Genomic DNA, 27,656 nt, shown 5'->3' with positions numbered 1-27,656 from the left:
CGGTGCTGCGGCCTGGCCCGGCTGCAGGGTGTCCCCTGCAAGAGGCGAGGCGCGGAATGAGCCGCCTGGGACCGTGTCTGCGCCCGCGGCCCCTCCTGCCCGGGCCCTGGGCGGCGCCGCGGGGGCTGTGCCGCGTCTCGGTGGCGGCCGGTCTGCGCCGGGGCCCGGCGGGCTCCGACACCGCCTCGGTGGCCGGCATGGAGGAGCTGCTGAGTCGCTCCGTACCGCCGCTGACCCCCTACGAGACCAAGGAGAAGGCGCCGCCGCCGGCGGAGCGGCTCAGCGCGGAGTTCGTGCGGTACTACCGCGCCCTGGAGGCCGGGCCGCCCAGGGCCGAGCTCCTCACCCGCTTGGCCCGCGACTTCGGCGTGGACCACGGGCGGGTAGCAGAGTTCAGCGCCAAGGTGCTGCAGGCCCGGGAGCAGCAGAGGGAGCTTGGGGCCCTGCTGCAGGCCGAGGACCGGCTCCGCTACTACCTCAACCCCCAGTACCGGGGTCTCTTCCAGCACCTGGGCCGCCTGGAGGGTGGGCTGCGCTTCCTGGTGGAGCTGAGGGGCGACCTGGTGGAGGGGCTGGCGACCAAGGCGGTGGATGGGCCTCATGTCAAGGTGAGGGCCGGGCTGGGGGTGGGTGGCTCTGAAAGGGAGTTGGGGGGAGGCCAGAGGGGATGGGGTTTGGGGATTCATAGTCACAGTGGTACTCATGGAGCCTTCACCTTGGGCTGAATTCAGTCTTGGGGTCTCTGTGGTGTCATATAAGCGAAGCCCCTTCCCACAGGCCGTGGCAGCAGTGTGAGATGGCTTTGCTGGGACGGCGCTGGAAGGGAGCAGCCCGTGGTGTGAAGCAATGGGCTTTCCAAAGCGGCGTGGCCGTGGGAGGCTGCCTTAGGGCAGTGGATGAAGTGCCACACTGACGCAATGTGACATAATGCAGCTGATGTTGGGGCTGCTAAGCTGTGCCAGGAACTCCCAGCAGGTGTGACGTCTAGTGGAGTGATATAGGATATAACACATATATCCTATGTGTGCTCCTGATATAGGAGCACAAGTGACATGGCAGCCATGTCACGCTAATGGCGAAGCGTGTCAACAAGAGAAAGGATTTGTCATGACCGAGCTCAGTGGTGTGTAGAGAACAGGTGAAATGGAACATCGTCCATGGTTACGTGGTACAGTGAGGTGACATGGGTGTGGAGGAAGGAATGATGTAGCAGATGACAGTGGCGGGAGGTGACAGGACTTCCCGGGAGGCAATGAAGAAAGACAGCAAGTTGGTCAGATGCACTGACCACAACTTGTTTGTTGATATTCAGATCCAAATTTGACAAGAAAAGGATGTTTTTGATGTCAGTGCTGTCAGTTACCCACAGTCATCGCATGACTAAAGTAGCAACAGCATTGGTAAGATTCCACATCTAGTTGTATCGTCTCAAATAAAAACAGACTGAACTTGCAAAATTAGCAGGATAGAAATGAGTAAAACAGCTGAAAGTACATGTGTCAAATAATTTAGTATGTTCAGAAACATACTAAACCCAGCTAGAAGTAGGAAAATACTGACTGCAAAACTAAAGCTTCAATAAAAGGGCTGTCGTAAGCATTCTGTTACGTCTTCTCAGTGTATTTTTTTTAAATGTTTGGGTTCCTCTCATGACAGGGCTTAGTTCTGCATATCTGTTCTTGTCTTTTTTGTGGTTGTTGGTCAGTTTTATTTTTCAGATATGATGTATTCCAAAATTGAGAGTTGGTGATAAATAGAACATAAGCTAGGAACGGTTAAGCTATATCTGGTTTGCATTGGGTTTTGTTTGTGGCTGCGTTGACTTAAGAATTTACCCTGGGTACTATTTCTTTTCAGTGTGAGGTTTCATTAGGTCATTCTCATCTGTTTTCCACAGCAACCAAGACCTAGAACTATGTGCTATTCCACTGTTCTTGCTAGTGCTTCTGGGAAAGGTGTTATGTCTTGCTTCTGAAATAAGCATCTTGCTTGGCCTTTAAAATCTATTTGTTTCTGTTGCAAGTAGAGCATCAGAATAACTGAGCACCCAAGGGAGCACCCAGCCCGCAAGAGGTCTTGACAGTCTCTGCAATGGAGCTGATTACTAGCTGGCGCAAGTGGTTTGTGAGGAAGTGGTGTGAGGGCATGTGTATTTAATATGATACCTTAAGCCGTAGGTGTGGAATACTGTATTGCCTGTCATGAGGCTAAATCCAAAGAACAGAGAAAAATATATGGCAGAATCTTCAGACTATAGATTTGGGGAGGGGGGGTGTCTGTTAAAATTATTTTTTTTTCTTTTTAATAAAGAATTTCTGTCTTGAGTAGAGAATGTTCTTGTGATAGAGCATATATTTTGGGATCTTGTAGTGGTCCATTTCAGAATGGTTCTTTGCTGGTTTCCCTAACTGCGGGAAAGAGATGAAAAAACGTATAGAAAAGCTCTGAAACTTGGGATGGATGTTAACATGTCAGGATTCAGTATTACATATGATGAATTCTTGTCTGCTGGTATCTCTCAAGGTATTATTTTTAAAACAAGAAGATGCAAATTACCTGATGATTGTTTTTCCATTGGTTTCACTGTTCCTGAATCATTAACAAAATAGATGATACCCTGCAAACTGGTGCAGTATTGTCTTCAGTTACTCCCAAGTATACACATCTTCATAATGTCCTCAGTCTTTCATAAATCACCTCTTAAGTTGAATTGATGTTTAAAGTAAATGAGGAAGTGCGAATGCCTAACTTACTCTGATTTTATGTACTGTGTGACATGTGCCTAGCTGCGCTACGCTCCAAAATGCTTCTCATTATTAGTCATATGAAAGATTCTGAGCACTGAAGTCACTGAACTATCTTAGCAGTGTCCGTTAAATGAGAAGTCATAGTGCCCTCGCTGTCAGGATCCAGTGTAAGGCAAATTGGGTTGAAAAAGCTGACTTAGAAGAAATTGCGAAGAATGGTGACTACCTTACTGGAAGAATTCCATAGATTTTGAACATAAACCCTGAACAATGCATTGGAAATACTTAAAATGACAGATTGTACAACGAGAAGGAACACGCTGCAAATAAGGTTTAGTTTATATTTAAGTAAGTCAGTAGAAGGCAGAATCGTCACCTGGAGCAAGACAGAAAAATTATAGGTATCCTCAGGGACAAGTTGGTACGACATAGTAAATGTCTTTCTGTGGATGTGTAAAAGGTGATGACTACTCTTGACACAAGTTTCCTGATAATCAGAGCGTAAAAATACAGTGGTAAACAACACTTTTGAAGTTACACAGCCTTTTTTCCAAAGAGTCCACCAAAAATACGTACAGGACATATGCTGAGGAGAAACTTCTGATCTGTTCCATGACTCAGTCTTCTTTTCTATTAAATATATGAATCAGTTATACTACTGTAAGCCTCATGGATAATGTTAAGATGACCATTTTAAAAAAAACAGTACTGGCATGTAATACATTGTTTGAAAAGTTAAATTACAGTAAAGCTGGGCCTAATTCTTTTTTACATGACAAGAACGTAGAAAAAACATTCAGACAGCACCATGAAACCAAAGGGCATGCATGTTTTCCAGTGTCTTCGTAAGCGAGTTGATTTTCTGTTGAGCCTTTGCAATGGACAGAGTGAAATTTGCTGAAAATGTGTTTCCTGAGCGTAGGTCTTCCTTTTACTGCCCATAACTCTCTCATCTGCAGTACTACTTTTTCTATGCCAGCATTTTCCTCTTGAGGTTTTTTATGTTTTGCTTGCTTACTCAGTTCAGCATTTGAAATATGGACTCTGTTGAAAAATTCACAACATTATTATTTCAGGTAGCAAATCATTCAACTATTCCTTTTAAAATATTCTTCATCTTTCCATATGATTTAGAAAAAGTCAGTGGAAGGTTCACGTTGCTGGCAAAAGATAATGAAAAAGATAGCAGTTTTGTCAAATTGATTTATAAATAAACCTGCCTCCATAATTAAGCAGTCGTTGGAGCGTATCTGTAATCTTGTTGTTCTTGTATTGGTCTACCAGAAAAAAAAATACCTTGATTGTTTTGGGTATTTTTTCCCTTCATAGCAGCTGCTCCTAAACACAGCAGGGACCTAAAGTTGGACTTTTCCTTGAATTATTTTTTTTCCTGAAGCTTTCTTATAGATTTGAACACTGACCTTCAGATAAGCAGGGAAAACGGGTTTAAATTTTAGTGGGGGAATTGGTGGAACAGATTTTAAGGGAGAATATTTTGTGCATAGGGTGTACGTGGCTTTTTGGGGAGGGGAAGTATTTGTGGTGATAGATGTCTTACCTACATACATCCACAGAAGGATGCATTTATTTCACCCAGTTGTACTGCCTTGAAAGAACTGTAGTGTCATTGATGAGGATTCGTCAATGGGTTAGAGTATGTGTTCGCTCAGGTGAAACAGTGGCTACATGGAGAATCTAAACATTGAAACAGTTTGCTTTAAAGACCTAAGAAGCCCTTAACTAGAGAAATAACTGAAAGTTAGAAGGTTTTCTACGAAAAAAGTGTTTGGTATTTACCTATCAAAAGCCCTGTAGAGCCATTTCATTATTGTAGATTTGACTAAATTCTAACATACATAAAGGCAAATGTGCAACAAGAATTTTATAACTTATGTGTATTTGTATCTGCACTGGCAAGAAAATGTGGAAATAAAATTAAATGGATCTTCTTGATGCTGGAGGAGAATTACAGAATGCATTATATGGCCTACTGGGATTTTGATTTTGCCCAAACTGTCTCAAATATTTCTTAGACAGTCCTTAGTTTTTACTTTGCGTTTTGAAAGACCTATTAAAATAAGGATTACCCACTGCTGTGTTGTAAATATAAAATATTTTTCTATTTCCTCAAAACATGTCAACTCAGAAGCAGCTTAGAGTGTTAGATATTGGTTGATAAAACATTTCTATTTCATGTTAGTTCAACAGATTACAGTAAAATAACATATACAGGTCACTTGAAAATGCTTGCGCACATTTTATTCATTGTCTAAATGAGCCAAAATGGGGGGAGGAGTGAAATAAAAATTATTCTTTTTTTTAAGAATAAGACATCAAACAATATAAAACACAAGAGCCAGGGAAGTTTTCAACACTACCATTACCACTGCAGTGATTACTATTAGCAACGAAAAAGCAGAAAAACAGTCCCCCTTTACTAGTGTCACACTATTGAATCTCATTTTGCTGATGGGTATATTTTTCAGTATCTCGCCGGGGTATTCTCTATCTATATTTTGAAGCTAATTTGCAAAAAAAACCCCAAAGGCACTTGGAAACACGTGTCAACCTTCAAACATTCCAAAGCCATGCAAAAACTTGACTCATGCCTGGCTGGCAGAATACTTCTCTTGTAGCCCTGTCAGATACCTAACCGGCAGCTAACAATAACTGAGCCATCTGTTTGATACGTGTGGAGTGTTAGTTACTGCTCTTTCCTGTTATGTTTATCTGTAAAAATCTGCATATGAATTTTCATTGTAAGGGGTATTTTATTTTTCAGTAGTTTGAGAGGGAAATGGAAATAGTTCTTTCATCAGAGAGGCAGTTTTTCTTAATAAAAAAATAATTTTAAGTTTTTCACAAGAGTTTTCCCATTTGTTGCCCAATAAATAGGGATCTGATGTGAGGATCAAAAAGCCTATAATTTGCTGTCTCGTAGCAAGAACACAGAATTAAGAAAAAAAATAATCACAATTTATTATACTCAGCTAATAGAAACTGAAGTATAGCTGGTAATTATAAATACTTATCTGAGTATGTCTTGTTGCTCAGATTTAAAATTGGGATGCTGAATAATAAATGTGTGCTTTTTTTTCTTTTTAATGAAATGTTGGAAATGTAATTTTATGACTAGGAAGGCCTCAGAAATGAAAATAAGAATTTACTTACCACTAAATTTACAGAATAAGAGAACCTACTTGAGACTGTCATTGTTGGAATCAACCTTTCAGAAACTTAGCATATACTGTGATAATAAACACAACTCACAATTTTGCTCAGATGACTTGAATTAAACACAGTTTTGGATAGCATAAAGCGTTTGATGTCTTTCTGCACTAAGAAGTTTTGTCAACATACGCAGTTGCAGTTGGACTAGATGATGGTTGTAGGTCCCTTCCAACAGTGCGTGCTGCCCTTTGATTTTATAAAGCATTATTATTATTTGGAACTGACAGATTATTTGAATTGAGTTGTAATTCCCCATAAAGAATATTCCTGTCCTCTGAAATCATTACCAAAAAGCACATCTGATTCACTTTCTTCTTTGGTTACAATTGCATTGCTTTTATACAGCTGCGTCTTTGATTTAAGTAGCTCTCTAATGCGTTCTGCATCTTGAAAAGTAGCCTTCAGTTCAGTTGGGCATCACTGTCCCATCGTAGGGAGTGTCCTTGCTAAATCTGTAAGTGCTTCAAAGAAGCAAAATGCATCTCATTCCGATGTTTTCCACTTTTACCAATATCGGTGTAGTATAACTGGCTCTCTCCCAAGTGGCTCATTGCCATCTGAGCCATGTTTCTGCCAATAGATGCAGAGCGGTGTGTTCAAAATAATGACTCGCAGGAGTGCAGCCGTCAGCAGTTTTCTCTGCTACCTGCTGGACTGCAGCTCAAAATGGTGCTCCGAAAAGCAGATGGATGACAAGAGAGATGCAGGAATCTGTTCGTTTGACCCCAGATCTGACACCTCTAGGTTATTTTTCTGTCTTTCTTTGTTAAAAAAAGAAAGCAAACAATCCTGAAATACCTCGAGACTTTCACTACACCAAGGGATTTTTGAGCAAAATGATTTATGGTTATTTTGTAAAAGCTTCAGAGGTTTGCAGAAAGAAGGAGTTGCAAGGGAAGTACCTTAAAGCCGAAATAAAACAATCAGAATATACTTGTTTAGGAAACTTAGATCTCTATGGTTCGAGATGAAAAATGTATTTTTTTAAAAAAAGAAAGAAGTCTGTGTATGAGAGAGTACTTAAACTAAAATTCAGCTTTTCCCAACAAACCAGTTGCTGATGGAAGCCTTGTTGAAGTTTCGGGCCAATACCTGCTCAGTTGTACTGCCCAGGAGTTGCAATTCCTGCCTGATTTAGCTGTGACAGAAAGAGCCCTTTTTTGTAGCTGCTGTTACGCAGACAATTCTGAGCTCTTTTCGGTACAGCTTGGTTTACCTGCTGCTTTCTCTTCAATCCACCAGCCCAGAAGCATCAGCACAAATAGTTTTGCCAGTATCGATTACAGCTCCTCTAAACGCAGTTGAGTGATGTATTGTCAGAGCGCGTCAAGTGTTGAAGGGCCCTGAGCCAACAGTAATTATGCAGTTTTCACAGTAATGTCATATTATAGAAATAGTCTGCTCTTTTGAGGTAGTAAGGCAGCACATTTGTTAATCATGGTGCAGAATGTGCAGGAGTAAATAGCTATTCTGTATTTTTCTCATAAAGAGCAATGGAAAAAATGTTTAATAAAGTAAAGATGACTAATAAAATATGTTAGGGAACTGGAAAATTTTAATTTGGTGAGCTGCTTTCTTAAACTAATAAGCTAGTAGTAATTAGGCATGAACTGCTGAATACTCTGAAGAGATTCAGATGTAGAAAATTATAGTGAAATTCAAGTCCTTATTTTCATCAGATTTCCCATCAGTTTTTTTCATGGTGTTTAAATCTGAGCACCTGCGCAACTACGGCCTTATTGTCAATACTGCACCAATACTTCTACTTATCGGCTGCTTTTCATCTACGCTGTTCTGCATTATGCTCCATTTCCCTGTCTGCAGTTTACTATAGACAGCGTCTTTAAAAGTTTTCATTGTTTTATTCCTGTGTGAGGAAAGCTGAACTATTACGTGGTTAAATCTCAAATAGATGAATTAGTTTCCTTGAACTTCCCCATGTTGTAGCTTGGAATAATCAAAGTTATTTTTACTCACATTCCTATGTTCTAGCTTGTTTTGCAGATAAGTCCATCTTTCTTCTGTTTGCAGGAAATGAATGGAGTTCTTAAGAACATGCTTTCAGAGTGGTTCTCGACAGGATTCCTAAACTTGGAACGGGTCACTTGGCAATCGCCTTGTGAAGTACTCCAGAAAATTAGTGAGTAAGTGCTAAAATTTGCTAGTGCTCGTTTATGAAAAGGTGATTAAATGCTTGTGACTGCACAAGTCCACAATTTTCAAGGTACTGTTTTCAATACTGAACCATAGGCAAAGTATAATTACGGAATTAACACACTGAAGAGCAAGCTTTAAAAACTGAATTAAGTAAATGGTAAAGGGGACCGTTTGTCCCATGATTTGATCCTTTAGCTCACATACTGCACTTGCAGACTGCTGTCTTTTCTCCCAGCCTTCTCAGTTACTCTTCGTACATTCCCAGAAGTGCTGCTGTTACTTTTCCTACAAACCCAGATTCTTGCAGCCCTGCCTTCCTCCCACAGGTGCTGCTGCTGCTCCTGCCTCTGTCACCACTGCCACCTTCTCCCCTCAGGCTACGCCACCAGTATTGGTGGAGAATTAATATTTAAGTCTGATGCAGCATGTGGTGCCCAACACTCAAGAGTATGTTTTACTTCTAATGTGGTGAGGCTCCCATTCCTGGCTGGAGCTGGTAAGATGCACAGAATCATAGAATGGTTTGGGTTGGAAGGGACCTCAAAGATCATCTAGTTCCAACCCGCCTGCCCTGGGCAGGGACACCTCCCACTAGACCAGGTTGCTCAAAGCACCGTCCAGCCTGGTCTTGAACACTTCCAGGGATGGGGCATCCACAGCTTCTCTGGGCAACCTGGGCCAGCATCTCACCAGCCTCACAGTAAAGAATTTTTTCCTAATGTCTAATCTAAATCTACCCACTTTCAGTTTAAAATGGTTACCCTCATCCCATCACTCCACTCCCTGATCAAGAGTCCCTAACAAGCTTTCCTGTAGGCCCCTTTTAGGTACTGGAAGGGCCTGTAAGGTCTCCCTGGAGCCTCCTCTTCTCCAGGATGAACAACCCCAACTCTCTCAGCCTGTCCTCATAGCAGAGGTGCTCCAGCCTGTGATCATCTTCATGGCCCTGCGCTGGACTTGCTCCAACAGGTCTGTGTCTTTCCTGTGCCGAGGGCCCCAGAGCTGGATGCAGTACTCCAGGTGGGGTCTCAACAGAGCGGAGTAGAGGGGCAGAATCCCCTCCCTCACCCTGCTGGCCACGCTGCTTGTGATGCAGCCCAGGATGCTGTTGGCTTTCTGGGCTGTGAGCGCACGTTGCCGGGTCACTTTGAGCTTGTATCACTTGTACACTGTGTGTAAAGAGAACACTTTGGTTTTTTATAAACATTTCTTAAAATCTCCAACGTTTATTTCTGAATTTCTGTCAAATATTCAAAGTTGTAGTGATGAAGGTGACTAAATCAAAGTTATGTTGTGTGGCATTTTGTCATATAAAAAACTTGAGGAAAAATGAATCTCTGAAGTGTTCTGAAGGTACATGACTTAAATGTTGATCGGGGAAAGAAAAAAGATCTCACACAAGCTAAATTTTAAAAATAAAAATAATTAGTAATATTTTCCTTAATCTTTAAGGTGTTTTGGCAAACACACTAGACTTTCAAAATGTAATAGACAAAAGAATATTTTGAATGATTGGCTGAAGACACAGCTGTGGGATTGCCGTCAGACTACTTTGTAGCTTAGTAAAACTAATTCCGTAGAGCTGTGTTCAGACTCGTTCCATGACTTTGTCATCTCACTTGGATATCCTATACTGAATGGAAAGTGCAAGTGAAATCTCAGATACATAATAAGCATATCCCAAAGAAAACCAGAGAGGCTGGGTACGCAATATGCCTTTACAATCTACTTGGTCACAATTTGCTGATGAATTTTACTTTTTTCACTTACAGCTTGATTGTCCTTTTTTGATTGGAGACTTTTGTCACTGACATCAGTGGGAAAAGTACTGAGCGTGGAGGGTTGGCAGCTGACCTCTATTTTTAAATGGAAAAAAAATTATAATTTTACTTTTTTTTTATTTTCTTATTGAGTTCTGAAGCTGTGCATCCTGTTAGAAACTGGGTTGATATGAAGCGTCGAGTTGGGTCATATAGAAGATGCTACTTTTTTTCTCACTGTGCAATCCCAGGAGAACCATTGATCGTCTTGCATGTTGCACTGACCAGTGATATCTCCAGCAGCATCCAGGTACAGTCACTGATGCATTTAGTACACAGCAAAGTGCTCAAATTGCAGTGTACTTCTTCTAATAGCTATAATTCTGTGTAATTTGAATATTTGTTTTTGCTTCCTTTTTTTAAGAGATTAGAGAATTGGCACTTAAAAATTACAGGGATAATCTGCATGGCACCTGTATTAGGCAAGTTGAAACTTTGGGGTTTTACTTAAATGCAAGAAGAATAAGAAAAGATAAGAAATACATAAGAAAAGATATCAAGTGATATTAAAACTTCAAAGCGGTTGTGATTACTTCTGAAAACTTTAAACCATGTTACAATTACTTCTTGCACTTGCTAATGGATAAGCAGCTCTTCCTACTTTTTTTTTTTATTAGATTTTTGTTGTTTCTCACAGAGGGTAATGAATAAAACAGTGGGGAAAAGTGTTAACATATTTGAAAGTTAAAAAGAAAGGCCCTCTTCCCTGTAATGATTATAATAACTACTGCTAGCTTATTTTTTTTTAATTCCTTTTTCCCCAGGCCATAGTGAAAGAAGTGCCACCTCTAGAAACAGAAGATACAGACAAAATTACAACAGCAATTTTCTACTCGATCAGTTTGACTCAGCAGGGACTGCAAGGTGTGGAACTTGGGACTTACCTCATCAAGCGGGTTGTAAAAGAGCTGCAGGTAGGTGTGCCAGAGTGTACTTAAGATGCTGTTTGGCCAACGTGCACCCCTTATATTGGTGTTCTAGTTTCCATTTTGGGTCATTGCTCAAGGCAAGGAGCTGCTAGGTCTTCCCCTACACCCTTTCCCCTTCCCCTACCACATCAGCCTTTGAAGATGTGTAAAGAGTTGGAAGGACGTTTTCTGCTATGGGTTAATGTCTGCCAGATGTAGATACTGTTATGCAGTTGATGTGTACTGTGTGAATTACTTGTGTTTGCCTAATCACGTGCACAGGTTGCCTGAAAGTCAGATTAGTACATTTCTATCGAAGGTAGCTTTAATACAGCTGTATTTTGCAATGTAGTGTATTATGTGATTCACTGCTGTCTCTCAGTTGAGTGGATGGAGCCTGCTAACAGGTTCCCTTCCAGGCCGCTGATCACCATTTTCTCTCTTCAATGTAGCTGACCGTTCCTTTTTCAAAATCTTACAGCTGCTCCAGTAACAAAAATACTTCTTGCACCTTAATTAATTTGTTTTCTTGTTTGTTTTATTGAGTTGCCACTGGTTATGTATGCAGTTTGCGTTCTTGCCTTGAATTTTTAAAAAAAAAAAAAGAAAAAGGAGAGAGATTTCTTTGCCCAGGCATTTCTTGCAATATAGTAAAGAAGATGTTTTTAACAGGACATCAGTCACGGGAATCAGTTACTTTATGTAAGTCAGTTCTATGAATTTCTATAATATCATTGGATGCTATGGGATTATTGTTATTAGTTTTAGGACTTTTTGTAGAACCTTCTTCCAAGCAATTGGAGAAAGGAGTGAAAATTCATTAATTTATACAGAGTGGTGTGAAAGAGATGGTCACGTTTCTGTGTTGAGTATGTTACTTTATTCAACAGTCTTTACTACTTAAATTATTAACAAAGCTACCACTTAAAAGTAATGATCACTACTTGTGTTTATGTTCATTGTTCCAGCATCTGGATTAATGATGATGCCTTGAAAATTGTCTGTGATTTAGATGTCAGTTTTACTTATAAAAATAGCTTAAAATTGGATGCACCGAATTTCTACTACTGATTTCTACTAAATGATTGATTAGTCAACTACTGAATCATAGCTGGCTGCCCTGAAGTATTTTATTTTGTTTTGTTTTGTTTTATTTGTAATGGATAGTTTGGCTGAATTTTGTTGCTTCTTGCTTTTGGAATGGCTTTTAGATTAATTGTCTAAAGTGCAGTAGTCCAGGTATAATTAGGCCATGCCATCTGTCTGATCTTGACTGAGGGGAAATTGGAATAAATTCATGCAGTTATCTGCTTTCACATCTGAAAAATAATTTCTGGATAATTGATTTGCTGTCATAAAATAACCCTATTGACAACATATTTGTCCATCACTAATTGCTTACAACACTAGAAAAGTTATGAGTGAGTTATAAAGGAAAATAGACATACCATACTTAGATAACCTACATGCAAGTTCTAAAATTCAATGTGTCCAACAGAAGAATATGTTCCTTATTTATTCTTATGACAAAGTTTCTACATTTCAGTGTTGTAAAATCCAGCTCTTCTTCAGTGTTCATCAAGCACATGATGAATAGGAAACACTTTGTCTGAGATGCCTTTAAATACATAAAATTATTGCCTCAAGCTTAGATAACTTGCTTAATAGTGAAGCTAACTAAGAGTTTTCCGTACAATGCTGAAGGTGGAGGTTTTCCTCCTTACTTAAATTTCATACACTGCTTTACAATGTTATGAAAAATGTGCTGTTATTAGTAAGGTTTTATATTGCAAATTAGACATGTACTTAGTTGACTATGGAGTTGTAGCACAACTTGAACTGCCGATATATATTTACACTATGTCTATATGTTAAAGGTACAACAACCTCCATGTATCGCCTCTATGCCATTCCTTCACTTGATGATAAACCTTGTTGGGTACCACTGCAGGGCTAAAAAAGATATGAAGGGTATGCCAGGAGTGTATATCCATGATGCATGTGGTTTTCTAACAGTTTTTCTTCCACCCTTTGATGTTAGTATTTTTTTCTTTCTCTTCTTCCCACTCCTTCATTCTTCCTTTCTCTTCATTCCAAAGTATTGTTCTTGAATTTGTTGTCTTGAATTCTGCAAGAAACATCTCCCATTACAGATTTTATGTCCGTGAAGTGACCCTAAATCATCATGCTGTTGTTATTATTTGATGCACTTCTAAAATGCCTATTCATTCAACTTTTGTTGTAAATGTTGTGACTTTCATCTCAGTGGACTTCACCTTTCAGTGGAGAGGAGCCCTGTGCATTTCAGCTTCAAAATACTTACACTGTGAAATTTCTACAAAGTTAGATTGTTCAAGGCAATGGCAGGGCATATGATAAGTAATACCCTTGGCAGCCTGTTTTACCTGTCTCCCAAAATTCTGGAAGTCCTACTTAAGTGCATCAATTGCACACACATGTTCTCTTTCTCTCTGGTCAGGTGTAAGCAAAGGACTTCCCAAGGTTGTCTGTGTTCAGGTCAGACATAATTCTTTGGAGCAGCATTACAGTCACTTACTTTAAAAGGGACAAATGGTATAGCAGTAGTGCTGAGTTGACTTGGTGACAGCAGCTGAAACAATATAGCCTCAGCAAAAAGTCTTGGGTCAAAAATTACATCTCATTAAGCAAGCTTCCAGCAGCCTTTGTAAAAATAGATAGTTGAGGTCTTGGATAGGAAGAGGGGGTTTTTTATGTAACCTTTGCATGGCTTTGCAATAAACAAATCTTTATTTAACGTGCTGCTAAATCACCAAGTGTTCCAGGTTACATAAATTGAGACTCTCTTTAATTTAACTGATAATAAAATGCTTTGGGAAGAGGAGACCATTTGAAGGGGTTGAGGATTTTGTTTTTAATTATATTTGAATCATTGATGACTAATACACGTTTATAACTTGCCATTTGTTTGAGTTAACTTTTATGGACATCTGTTTGATCTGCAGAATGTTATTTGATTCATATTTTCCCAAGGTACTGCAAACTCTTAAAACTTTTTTTATCCTCTAGTAAAAATCCTTTATCTGGCTTTGCCTTAACTTAACCTGCTCTGACACTTCTACTTGTAAGTGCCATTGTAACCTCAAAACTGACTTCTCAGCTGTCATTCTTCATAAGGAAAACTCCAAATTAGACCTGTCATGAATGTGTATCATTAGATAAGAGAGAGACATGTACTAAGTTAGAAATATGCTAATAGCCACTCTTTTTTTCCACCATTGAAGCCTTTATTTGCCAAGATTTTTGAAAACTGTACTGAAACATTGACCTAGCAGGTATCTGCACTAGAAAGTGATGTCTATAAATTCAGTTAGTACCAGATTCCTTAAAATCTCTGTAATGTACAATTAAGATAGAGCTTAAATTTTTAGAAATCGTCTTGCTAATTTGCCTGAACTGGTCACATACACTGCTAAACATGAACATGTGTAGGGTAGTGCTTCTCACCTTCAAAGAATGTCAAGTACAGATTCCCTCATGAAATTATTTCTTGCAAATGGGTTTTTATTAGGACCGTTAGGAAAACTGCGGCAGTAGAGGCTCTGGTGAAGATCACAACCCTCGATGTTAAGCACTGTTAGTTAGAGGCACTGCATGGAAGTTAATGGCCCCTGCTTTTGAGTCTGTCACTAATTTAAGCAGATGGAGGACATATGAAGTTGAGTCAGAGAAATGGGTCCTCCGTTTCATCTCTTTATATGTGCACAGTTAGCAGTTTAAATCCTTAATCTCTACCTAGGCGTTATGATTTGGCATTTGCCACAGGTATTGTAACATAATTGGGTAAAGGGGAGGGATATAATGGAGATCAGAAGAGGACCTTAGGGATGTAGCTTGTGTCGCATACAGAGGGCATCCTGAGACAAAGTATGCTGCTCTAAATAGGAGAGTTTTATTTTTTTGGTGGTTGCTTGACAAAAGTTTGCTAGATGGGTTTTGTAAACAGGCTTCTATTGTTATCTGAGCATCTCCTCTTTGGATCAGTATTCAAGGATCACCTTCTCTGTGTCCAGGAGCAAAGTATACCGACAAAGAGGAAGGCAGGAAAGAATGCTAGAATACCTGCCTGGATGAACAGGGAGCTCCTGGACACACTGTCACACAAAAAGAAACTTTATAAGGAGTGCAAGAAAGGACAGCTAGAATGGGGGGCATATAAGGACGCTGTCCGAACAGCAGGAGACCTGGTGAGAAAAACTAAAGCCCAGTTACAGTTAAATCTAGCCATGGAGATCAAGGGAAACAGCAAAAATTTCTATAGGTACATTAATGGTAAGAAGATGACTAGAGAAGGTGTGGGCCCCCTCAGAAAGGACACGGGACAACTGCCGACAAGTGATATGGAGAAGGCCGAGGTTCTCAATGACTTCTTTTCCTCAGTCTTCACTGTCAAAGGCTCCAGTCACACTCCCAAAGTCACAGAAGACAACGGCAGGGGTTGGAAAGAACTGCCCATTGTAAGTGAAGATCAGGTTCATGACCATCTGATGAACCTGGGGTGTACACGTCTACGGGTACCGAAGGCACTGGTGGATGAGGTTGCTAAACTGCTCTCTATTATATTCCAAGAGTCACGGCAGTCTGGTGAGGTCCCCACTGACTGGAAAAGGGGAAACATAATCCCCATTTTCAAAAAGGGAAAGAAGGAGCAACCAGGGAACTATAGGCCAGTCAGTCTCACCTCCGTGCCTGGTAAGATTATGGAGCAGATCATCCTCCTGGAGGCACTGCTGAGGCAGAAGAATATTGAAGAGGTGATTGGGTACAATCAACATGGCTTCACCAAGGGCAAATTGTGCCTGACAAACCTGGTGGCCTTCTATGAGAAGGTCACAACATCAATAGACAAGGGGAGAGCAACTGACATCATCTGCCTGGACCTGAGCAAAGCCTTTGACACTGTCCCACGTGACATCCTGGTCTCCAAGCTGATAAAATATGGTTTGATGGACTGACAATTCAGTGGATAAAGAACTGGCTTGATGGCCACACCCACAGAGTGGCTGTCAATGGGTCCATGTCCAAGTGGAGTCCCTCAAGGATCCGTACTGGGACTGGTCTTGTTTAACATCTTCGCCAGTGACATGGACAGTGGCATAGAGTGCACCCTCAGCAAGTTTGCCGATGACACCAAGCTGTGTGGGGTGGCTGATGCGCTGGAGGGAAGGGATGCCATCCAGAGGGACCTTGGCAGGCCGGAGAGGTGGGCCCGTGCCAACCTCATGAAGCTCAACAAGACCAAGTGCAAGGTTCTCCATCTGGGTCGGGGCAATCCCAAGCACTGATATAGGCTTGGCAGTGACTGGTTTGAGAGCAGCCCTGAAGAAAAGGACTTGGGGGTGCTGGTGGACGAGAGGCTCAACATGAGCTGTCAGTGTGCACTAGCAGCCCAGAAAGCCAATCAAATCCTGGGCTGCATCAGGAGAAGCGTGGCCAGCAGGTCGAGGGAGGTGATTCTCCCCCTTTACTCCACTCTGGTGAGACCCCACCTGGAGTACTGCGTCCAGTTCTGGAGCCCCTACTACAAGAGAGATATGGACGTGCTGGAACGTGTCCAGAGAAGGGCCACGAGTATGATCCGAGGGCTGGAGCACCTCTCCTATGAGGACAGACTGAGAGAGTTGGGGTTGTTCAGTCTGGAGAAGAGAAGGCTCCAATGAGACCTTCTAGTGGCCTACCAGTATCTTAAGGGGGCCTACAAGAAAGCTGGGGAGGGACTTTTTAGGATGTCGGGTAATGGTAGGACTAGAGGGAATGGATTAAAACTAGAGATGGGTCGATTCAGACTGGACGTTAGGAAGAAGTTCTTCACCATGAGGGTGGTGAGACACTGGCACAGGTTGCCCAGAGAGGTGGTGGAAGCCCCATCCCTGGAAGTTTTTAAGGCCAGGCTGGACGGGGCTCTGAGCAACCTGGTCTAGTGGGAGGTGTTCCTGCTCAGGGCAGGGGGGTTGGAACTAGATGGTCTTTGAGGTCCCTTCCAACCCAAACCATTCTATGATTCTATTTTGGGTAAGCAGTGGGATGAATTCATTAGTCCACGGATACCACTTTGGTCCCAGTTCTGCCTGTCCAAATCTGAGAGTAGGCTACCTATGGATTCTGCATAGTCTCTTGGTTATATTAATGTATATAAAGCAGGGAGCAGACAACAGAAATAATCTCTTGTATTTCTTAAATTTAAGCTTGTATTGTGCCCAGAAACGAACTGGATTTTGAAACAATTTCAGACAACTAGTAAGAAAACAAACAAACCCCAAATTGGGTGCTGAAAAACAGGCAGGCAGATGCATTTCTCGCAGGCCGATAGGGGCTGGTGAATGTGCAGACAGATAGATTTTTCATTAGACAGACATTTAATTCAGAATGTGTTTATAGCCACTCTAAATGGTCGGTAGCACCGCAGAAGGTACATCATAGCAATTCAGTCTGCAGATGACAGACACAGATAACTGTGGTGAAGCCTTTGAGAAAACTGCTTAGAATTTTATAGCCTGTGGCATTTGGGGGAGAAAACTGATAGCTACTATGTGACTCAATAGAATGCTTAACAATTGGTGGCAGATTTTAACTTTCTGGTTGGACTGTTGATAATTGCTACCTTAATTTGATCTAGGTGACCTGGGGAGATCATAATTTCCAAAACAGGCTTTGCTTTCATTGATGAAAAATGCGACCTTGGACTGCACCTTTCAGAGTGCGAGACGGTTTCAGATGAGATATGGATAATAGGAGAAATCTGTGCTCTTCTGCAATGAAAAAAAAACCAAACTAAAAGACGAACAAAACCAGAAATCTACCCCAAAACAAAATGAGCAGCTGTTTCTTAATGGTCCATGGGTTTGTGACAAGAAAATAAACATTAATGGATCTCCACCAATAGCCTTAGAAACTAGCACATCAATTTAGCGACAACATAAATGTGCACACTTCGCTGCATCTATTTATTTTTCTACAAGAAATGGCCGCCTCAGATAAGCTCCTAAACTCACGCATTTATCAGATATGTAGTAGTCTGTACTGTAGCTTCAGAATGGGGTCACTTTCCCATGTCTTATCTGTCCTAAGAAGTAAAAAAAAAATGCACAATTTCCATTTTGTACTTATTAATAGAGTAGGAGCTAGGAACTTCCTGATAAATATTTTGGGTTGGGCTTGGCGAACAGGTCACTGAAAGTGAAATAAACAAAGAGCAGTCAACGTCACAGGGAAGCAAAATGTCGGTTTACTTAAGTAGGAACTTTGCAGTGGTTATTATTAATACTTTAATATGGGAAGAAATTGTTCATTCTCATTTTATCATTGTGGATGGTGCGTTGTTACTCTTGGCTCTGCAAGCTGTGAGATGAGGTTGTAATTGTTACCCTATGGAAGCAATGGGCATGGCTCAGCTCCTGCGTGAAAACTCCTGTTCGTTAGCTCAGTTCAGCAGGAAAATAGCATTTTCAAACACTGTGCTTTCTTAGCAGAGATGGTGCAGAAGACTTCCAGACTGGACTTTGTCGTAAGCAGCCTTTTCTCTTGGTCCAGTCGTTTTTTCCTTTTACCTGAAAGAAGAGGTAAAGAAGGAGTTTCTGCTTCTCAGATTTCACCATTACCTTCCTTCTTCCTCTGTCAGGTTTTAACTCCAAACATCTGTGAAGAATTCATGAAAAAGAGCTAAGCAATATATTCTCTAAGGCACTATCTTTTATAGGATGAATAATATATTTAGAAAAAAAGGAACACCTTTAAGGAATATAATCCCATCTTCAGGTCAAAAAGAAACACATCCTGTATTCCTTGAATCCCTAGCTAGAGGAAAATAGCCTCTAACAACCTTTTCCTTGTTCTCTTTTTTTTTTTTCCTTCTTTTTCACCCTCACTGCACAATAGTAACATCTGTACTCCCTCTAGCAGTACATCTAGGATTTCTCATTGATAGGTCATTAATTTGAAAACTTTTAACGATTTATCCCTGTCTCTTGTGTTCTCTGTGTTACGGACTAAAGATGAACTTTAAAGCACAACAGGGAATGAAGACGTAGAAGAATGAAAGCCCATTTTGAAATCCGCTGTGTTTTGGGGAGATCTTGCTGCTGCTTAAAGATGCTGACATGAAAAGGGTACCTCTCATTAGAGATTACAGGTTTGTGTTTCTGTACCTTAAGGTTCGTTTGCAGGTCTGTCACATCCTAGACAGTTGCTGAATTGTCATCCATCATTATCGTGTGGACAGGCAGAAGGGTACTGGGTCATTGAATCTTCACAAGGGAATTGTAGCCCTCCCTTCTGTGCAGAAATTCATCTAGCTGAAGCAAGTGCTGACATGCAAAAGGTCAAATTACTTGACAGCAGACTGTCTCAGCAGCTAAGCTATGGCTGGTCACGGTGGAGTCACCACTGGTCAGCTTTCAGTACGCTCATGGAGGAACGAAGGTAGCAAGTGATGCTGCTCGTTACCATCTTGACAAAACTGAAAGCTATCAGCTTTTTCTCTGGGAACAAATATCTTGACGTTATTTTTCCAGTAGCCTTTAAAAATTAACTTCTGTGCCATCTTTCTCCCTTCTCTGGGAGATGTGTGGTTTTATGCTAGTAGTGTTGTCTTTGGTGAGGGCTAGTGTTCAATCAAGGGAAGTGTAGCTGACAAGGGGGCATCTGAGCATAGCTCTCCTCTACCGTACTCATTAAGATCCTGCTGCTTTAAAGAAAAGTGGTTTCCAAATGTGATGATTAGGTATACTCCTTGATTCAGAAACCCTACAAGGAGGTGGATGAAAGGTGATCAAAGGAAGATTTAGTGTGTGCATTTGATTCTGTATTCAAATTTTATAAAGTTATTTTGAATTGATTTGTGGATAAATAGTCTTTATATCCATGGGGAGGTATTTAGCGTGGGGTTGGGAAGGGAAAGATTTTTTTTAAGTGTATGCAGTTGCTTAGTTCTTTTCTCATTTTTGCCCTTTTTCTGCTCCCGGGTCTCGTGCACTCTCTATCTATATCTATATCTATTATTTATTTATTTACTGTGGTCATTGTTCTCTTTTTCAAAAGCAGAGGGGGAACTTTTCTAAAAAGGCTGAACTGTATACTTCAAGAAACATTCTTTTAATTAAAACCTATTTTCTATATCCATGCCTCTTGTAGTCATGGTCCGCAGTAAAAGCACAACCCTAATAAACTATTTTTTTTTGTAAGTGCTGTGTTGTATAAAATTGTACAAAGAGATGCTAAGACATTAGCAGAAATAGCCTTCCACAGACATGTCTATACTTCAATTTCCAAATAATATTTTTTCTTTTATGAAATGCATGTGTGATGAGACCTGATAGTTGTATTTCACAGATCTTATTACAGTCTTATGCTTTGGAATTACTCTTAAAAATAAAATATCATAATGTCCTTTAGTGGGGACTTGAAAAAGTCACAGGAGATCAACGCTTTACGACTGTTGCGTTGTCTGACCATGGTAACTATAGCTGTTGAGAATATGACATGGTCAGGATCTCCTGGTCTCTCTGATTACATAAATGGTCGGGTTTTTAAGTAAGAGATAGAAATGAGTGTTTTTACGAAATAATTTGCTTTTTGCTTTATCCAGTTCTCTAAGGACATGAAATGGGGTGTTTCTTTATAACTTAGTCTGCCTTTCTTGCTTCTGTATGGTCCCAAAAGAAGAATTCTTTGACTTAGATATCTGTGTAATAGTCAGAGAACTTCAGATACAGGGAGCGAGTGAGGTTATCCAGCTTATGCCGTTGCAAGTCACGCAAGGGAAGAGGTGGGAGATCTGAGCTGGCTGGTGTATCATAGTGCCGGGAGCCAGCAGAAGAGCAGTAAGCTATTTGGGGAGCTCTGTGTGGGAAGGAAAAAGATGTTGGAAATAACCAGCTGAATATTATTCCAGTTATCGAAGTCATCAGAAGTGGTGCTTGGCTCCAGTCTGTAACGGGGGCGTGCCAGGCCCGCGTTCCTTGGCTTCTGCAGCCTCCCGAGACAGAATGCAGATGGCAGCGTTGTGTGGAGCACAGCAGTACCTGAGGGTACCACGGCGCAGATGCAATACGGACAACCTAGCAGCACGCCTCCCATTAACATTTGCTAGCGTAAGGTAGCATCTGAGCCATGATGACTTTTTAATGGTTATCTCGGTAATACTCAAAGTAGAAAAAAATGCATTTCGTAGTCATTTAAAGACAATTTTCTGTTGACATTAAGATGCTTCTCTAATGTTGATAAATGTCTTGGTTCTTACCACTTCTTCCTATACGAACGGTAATTAAAACAACACTGTGGTTGTTCAGTTGAGCTCCGTCTTCCCTCTGTTCTTGTCCCCCCTACTCCTTCAGCTGGGCTGACTGATGTCATTTTTATGAATTCCAAGTGACAGTTTAACAACCTTCTCTATTCTTTGCGTTGGTTGCCCCAAACGTAACACAGTTTTCCTTAAGTATGTTTTGCTTTACATGATTACATAGTTAACAGTTTTTGCTCATAAATTAGCAGAAGTTTTATTTTGTTGAAACAGGTATTAAACTGTGTGATTAATTTTTTTACAGTAAGTATATGTTTCTTATCTTGCTGTTCTATCAATGTATTTTATAGTTTGGGAATAGCATGAAAAGTAGCTGACCTATATAAAGAACCTCTTTCAAAACTTCAGGAAATACTTCTTTCCATTAAAATCTAGAAATCGTACCTCTTCTGATTTTGCAATAGACTGAAATAATAAACTGCGCTTGATTTAAAAAAAAAAAAAAAAGGTAGTTACATATGGAAAAATAAATGATATTTTAAAGGTTTTGAAAACTCTTATATTTATTTTTTTAGAAAAATGTTATACCTCCGATTAACTTCCTTGTGGCATGCAATTGTAGTTGTTTATTTCTGCCTATAAAATGATACACAAGAATGTAGTGCTGGGAAGTACTGCATAAGTACTTTTATATAGATTCTGTGTGTTAACTGTAATTCAGTCAGTGTTAAAATTGTCTTCATTCTCCAGGTGCTTTCTAGTCACTAACCTGTTACTGGCAGGGTGATTTTTTATTTTTTTTTTGTCTATTTGTATCAGTTAATTCTCAGAATCCCTAGTCTTCGCTTGACATCAGGGGAAGGGTATCAGCTGTTCTTTCACTCAAACTTCTCATTGTCAATCATGACAAAACTCATGAATATTATTTTTTTTTCTCTCCTTTTGTCTGCAGAAAGAACTTCCTCAGATAAAAGCTTTTTCTACTCTTTCACCTATCCCGGGATTCACAAAATGGCTTGTTGGTCTCCTCTCCTCACAAACTAAAGACCCAGAAAGAAATGAACTTTTTACAGAATCAGAATGGCAAGAAATCTCTGAGATCACAGGAGACTCTACTACTGAAACACTTAAGAAACTCTTAAATAACAACGAGTGGGTGAGATCAGAGAAATTAGTTAAAGTGCTCCATTCGCCATTTATGAGACTCTGTGCCTGGTATTTGTATGGAGAGAAACATCGTGGCTACGCTCTTAATCCAGTAGCAAACTTTCATCTTCAGAATGGCTCTGTGATGTGGCGGATAAACTGGATGGCGGACACCAGCCCTCGGGGCATTGCTGCTTCTTGTGGCATGATGGTAAACTACCGATATTTCTTAGAGGATACAGCCAGTAATAGTGCAGCATACCTGGGGACTAAACAAATTAAAGCCTCAGAGCAGGTTCTTTCCTTGGTGTCTCAGTTCCAGCAAAATAGCAAGCTTTAATTAAATATTACAAAAACTAAGAACAAGTGTTCCTCACCCATAAAGAGCTGTAATATTTTGCAGCGTCTGTATTTAAATGAGAATGTCCGTTACAAAACAAATTTACTCAGCACAGCAGGATGCCGTTGTCTAGATTATCAGTTGTCTTGCTTACATTGCCATATATTCAAAACCTGATTTGCTGTGATTGAGTCACTGTAAGTTCTAGACATCTGCTGTGTGCACGTGGGTTGGAAGTATGCATTAAAGGATGAGTACAATTCTCTCAATTGGTTACAACTCAGTGGTAACTTGAGTGGAAAATACTTGAGCCGTACCATTATTCTGTTGATAAATACCTGTCTTTGAAAGGAGCTGCACTTATTTGTCATACTATTACTATAGATAGTTCAGTACCAAAGTACCTGGAAAGAAGTACTGAATGAAAGTAAATTTTTGGTCAAATATATTAGCAAAACACTAATCTGCAATTTTATTTTAATAATATTTGTCTTTTTCTCCCTCAAAAACTCTCATGTAAAACCTCGTGGTATTTTCCTTTTTCAAACCCGCTAAAAATCTCACTGAGTCCTTGCTTTGCTGGAGCATGGAAAAGCCATGCATTAATATTGTTGAAAAATCAGGATCTCTCAGTGCAGCAGGTATGTAGTATTATATTTGCACTTTACTCTGCTAAACTATAATGAGCAAGAAGGAGGTGTTCAAATAGGAGAGGGGAATAAGAGAGACTGATACTTAGGGATCAGTTGAGAAGTTTCCAAATACGTATATTATATTTTTGCTTTGGTAATTTTTTAAGTTGATAAAGAGCTTTTTTAATAAAGAGGTAGGTGTGACCTGTAAAACCAATAAAATAAACTTTCTCAATAAATCATGTCTTGTGTATTTCAGCATGTACCTTCCTTCACTTAACAGCCCCCCTTGATAACAGTATCACCACAGCAGAAGGACCATCTTAACAGAATTTCATGTTGTTTTGTAATTTCTGATTTATTCTGTGTCTGGTCAAGTTCCAGTCCTGTTTTCCAAGAAAAGAATTCTACAGAGGAATTGAAAGTGATAGAGTTCCTGCTGGTGTACGAAAACAGACGTGAAGAAAGCTGTAAGTGTCCAATTAGCCTTTCTCCTAGAATGAAATTATATAATTGGATACACTTTTTTCATATTCATTATTAGAAAAAAATCCCATCCTCCAAGCTGGTAACCTGCCATGGAAATCTATTATACATACCTTCAAAGCAGAGAAAACCTTGACTTGACTTAACTTCTATTCATGGTAGATTTGCAACAGTGATAGTCAAAGGAGAGAGTATGTTCACTGGCTGCTGTTCCCTTGAGAGCAAGGACTTTTTTATACGGCAGCTGATCATCAGTGGCAGTGATGCCGTGTTAGCTGTGGCAACTCTCCTATGCCATGTTGCCTTCAGTATGTTTTTAAGAATTGTTCCAAAAAAGTCAACAGCTTTCTCCTACATCAACAGATTAAAGTTAGTTTCTTGATTTCGATGAGATATGATTTAAAGGAAAAAATCCTGTCTTCCCCTTGCAAGCAAGATGCGTCCAGCAATTTTTCAGTTGCCAAAACCACTAAAGAAAAGTTGAGTTCCCCTTGAATTGTGATGATGGTGTTCTGCTGCATATACCAGGAGCAATATGGCATAAGCCAAAAAATAAGATGGATGTTTGTTTATTTTTTTTTCACGTTCTCTAGATAGCTTGCTGAATGTGCACTAGGGAACACTGTAGAAGTACAAAGAAATCTGAAGATTATTTGATTATACTTTCTTTATTCTCAACTGGGGAGCTAAGAACTCAGGATTAAACCCTCGAAGCGTTGGAAACTTTTAGTGAGAGACTTTGAACAGGCAACTCCATCCTGGCCAACCTGAGGAAATAGCTTCAGAGTGATTGTCAATTTTTGCTTTTGGATCAGTAGTTACGGTAAGTATTCTGCACAACCGCATGTATGTATAGTCTTCATAGTACTTCAGATGGAAGGTTTTTAAATTAAAGTCTATGGTCTACCTTCAAGAAATGCTGAAAGTTGATCACTAGTATTGAACAATTGCATGTCCACAGGAGACTTCAGGCAGGTAAAGAGACAGGGGTTGAAGCCAGCTGGACAATGGGAGTCAAATGTATATAATCTTTTCAATTAATTAAGACGTGTCTTCTCCTGGCGTGGCATTATAAGATGAAGAACCTTGTTGCGACTTCTATTTCAAACTCCACATTTTTAAGGCATTACGAAAATTTTGTTAGAAGTTCCATCTGAAGTTTGTCGTGCAAGTTTTAGACCCAAAATGTGAACGTTAGGGAGTACACAGTGTGTGTGTGTATGTGTGTGTGTATATATATATATATTTAGCACCCTGTGTGAAAAACTTACTAAAAAGTAGTTATCTACAGTTTAAAATACCAGATCTGAACAGGCTACTCACGCATTGCTTTTTCTTTTCTGTGTAGCATGTGCATTTTGCTAGTCAGGTTTTTGTACAGAGCCTTAAGGTGAACATACGCACATAACTCTATTGGTACAGAAATTTTCACCATACAGATTACTACAGAACACACTATTTCTGTTTTTAACAGAAGATAGCTTCATTCTCCTGTTGGGTTCTCTAAGCTTTCTGAACTCTTTAGAATTCAAGTTTCAAGGTGAAATTTAGCTGCTGATATAAATATGTATGAACCATTCCTGGTTAGGAGGAATAGAGAAAGACAGCCTTCTCTGTTATGTTAAGCTCGTCAAGTTTGAGGAAACCAGGTCGCTTACTTCAAATGAAAGAGTTCTGAAAATGCAATGATTTTGAAAGATGTTTTTCTTTTGAAACAGGAGGAGCTATGAGGGCAATTAAATGTGCACCCACCTGGCCATAGTTCAAAAAGAGCTAACACTCCTGCTTTATTGCAGATGAAAATACAACACAATCCTATATTCCGAACAGCTGGACTTGAAGGATAAGGCGTTTTTTCCACTTGGAGACCCAGACAAATGCATGAGAATTGGCTCAGTGACATGAAGTGGTAGTAGCTTATGAGGAAGAAAAAGCAAAGCTGCTAACACTTTGTCAACACTTCAGTTATGTCTCATAGATCTGCCCTCAGCTTAAGGGAAGCAGGCGTATCTCTTTTTTTTTTTTTTTTTTTTTTCTTTTTCTTTCTTCTTACCAATCTTAAAATCAGGAAGATGGATACTGGCATTCGGGCAAACCAGCCATAGGACTTTCTCTCAAATTCAAACCTGGATGTACACTGTGGTGCCAGGACTGGTTGCTCAGCTGCGAAGCAATGGGTTGGTGTGTCGGGAACAGGTCTACCCCTTCTACCTCACCTCACACAGATGCCACGTTTCTCTAGGCGTTGAATTACCAGTCACTCCTGCATTAGCAGTCAGTTTAACTTACTCTCGTTCCCAGGAGCTGTTGTAAGGTGTTTGAGATGTGGGGCCGAGAGGCAGATTACAGGCAAAGATGTAGCAGCACCTCACTGGAGCTATTATGGAAGGGTACATTTGTTATGTGACATCTGTTCTCCATCAGAACACTCGCACCTGCAGAGTTAATTTCCTTTTCAGCCGTTCTTACAGTTTTGGTTATTGGTTGTGTTTTGTTTTCTGAGGTCACTTTGTCTGTTATATTGGTAAGGTAGCAATATGAGGCTAAAAATTCATACAGTGAGTTCTGTACCAGAATCACAGTACAAATTTAAGTGCAAAAGTATCAAGTGAAGACAAACATGGGACCGTCTGCTCATAAAGGCCATCAAAGCCATCAGCTGTTAATTGCTGTTAGTTTTCTTTCCTTGGTCACTGATTCTTAACTGTCTAGCAGTGCTTGGATTTTCCAACTTGCTACTAAAGAGTGATTTTAGCATGAATGATGCTGAAGAGAAAAAAAAATAAATATTCACCATCTGTACTACTTACTAGGACATAAGTATGTCACTAGAGAGGGATCTTATTCTCTCAAAGTGAGTCTTCACAAGTCAGAAAGAAGAAAGAAAGAAAGAAGTCCAGTTTCTTTTTCTCCCTCTCAGTGTGTAAAAACTGTTATGCCATTTCTGAAGAGCATGCACCTAATGTTAAAGAAGAGGTAACTTGCCTGTCCTTTAAGGAAGCTGAAATACTAAAAGTTGTCGAAGTCATTGCTTCCTGTTAACTATAGTAATGTGTTTCAAGCAACATATTTTAAGATTAATTTAGGGTATATAATACTGCACTGTGTTACGCTTTGAAGTGTCAACGCTGAAATTATGAGTACATTTTCCTTTCTGTGGAATGTTCTTTGGATAAAAAGTTAATAAATACCTTCCCATTTTTCTGAATGGCTTCTCAGGTGATTTCATTTCGTATCAAATACTCTTTCATTTCCAGCCATTGAGAAGTCTTGCAGCCACGTGTGGGTCACGTTACGAAGCTGGCTGTGCCGCATTGCGAGCTCTGAGCTGTCCTGCGTGGTACATCCCAACAGCAGCCGGCACAGCTTGTGCACATCAGAGCCACGTTGCAGCCCTTCCCCTTTACCATCCTGAGCATTAGAGGCTTCTTAACCGTGCATCCAGGGAGTCAACTGTTTCACAACTGTTACATCAGTGAAACTATCTCTGTAGTTATCTCGGCTTAAGCTGTTAGAAGCAATGGTATTGATAGCTGTAGAATAATACCCAAAGGTACGTCTTATGGGTGGAAAACTGGCATTAATAAAAGGGCAATAGCTTAATATCCATCACTTCTTCCACTGTTAGGTTCTAAAATAAGGTTCTAAAGACTGACAACAGTTTGGTAAAATTACAGCTTTCTACTACTGGCTTACATTTACCTTCTGGCAGCCTTCACGGTTCTAACACTGTAGCACTGAGGCAGTGAACAGCAGTACAAAACATGAAGTATCTGGACCATTATGTAGACTATAGCCTGTAGGACTTGGCTTTTCAGTCAGAGTTTATTTCAGCCCTTAAAGCACTGGGAGGAGGCGTACCAAGTTCAGGTCAGGGGCTGCTTTGTTTTCTACTGCCATTTATTTTCTCGCC

At 40.2% G+C, this 27,656-nt stretch overlaps 1 protein-coding gene across 5 annotated transcripts; it reads left to right on the top strand.

The window, feature by feature from the left end:
• Nucleotides 1-26,970, top strand: MLYCD (malonyl-CoA decarboxylase). Of its 5 annotated transcripts, none has more exons than XR_010071060.1 (8): nucleotides 1-608; nucleotides 8,010-8,122; nucleotides 10,049-10,205; nucleotides 10,720-10,869; nucleotides 22,092-22,496; nucleotides 23,636-23,727; nucleotides 24,337-24,566; nucleotides 25,462-26,963. XR_010071060.1 is itself a non-coding variant. In XM_063334711.1 (7 exons), exons 1-6 carry the CDS (start codon nucleotides 57-59, stop codon nucleotides 23,717-23,719), a joined length of 1,461 nt encoding a protein of 486 aa, XP_063190781.1. In that variant the 5' UTR covers nucleotides 1-56; the 3' UTR covers nucleotides 23,720-23,727; nucleotides 24,337-26,970. The 5 variants fall into 5 exon arrangements, 3 of the variants coding, with proteins under 3 accessions (XP_063190781.1, XP_063190782.1, XP_063190780.1); XR_010071061.1 differs by having other exon boundaries at nucleotides 25,540-26,962; XM_063334711.1 differs by having other exon boundaries at nucleotides 24,337-26,970.
• The last annotated feature ends 686 nt before the right edge of the window (nucleotides 26,971-27,656 follow it).

The sequence above is a fragment of the Chroicocephalus ridibundus genome, chromosome 4 (genome assembly GCF_963924245.1).
Source record: "Chroicocephalus ridibundus chromosome 4, bChrRid1.1, whole genome shotgun sequence".
Classification (NCBI taxonomy): domain Eukaryota; kingdom Metazoa; phylum Chordata; class Aves; order Charadriiformes; family Laridae; genus Chroicocephalus; species Chroicocephalus ridibundus.
This window is presented reverse-complemented; position numbering and strand designations above follow the sequence as displayed.

Coding starts and splice junctions, on each gene's coding strand:
- MLYCD (XM_063334710.1), top strand. CDS start 57: ATGAGCCGCCTGGGACCGTGTCTGCGCCCGCGGCCCCTCCTGCCCGGG. Junction 609..8,009: donor TGGATGGGCCTCATGTCAAG/GTGAGGGCCGGG, acceptor TTCTGTTTGCAG/GAAATGAATGGAGTTCTTAA. Junction 8,123..10,048: donor GTACTCCAGAAAATTAGTGA/GTAAGTGCTAAA, acceptor TTTCTTATTGAG/TTCTGAAGCTGTGCATCCTG.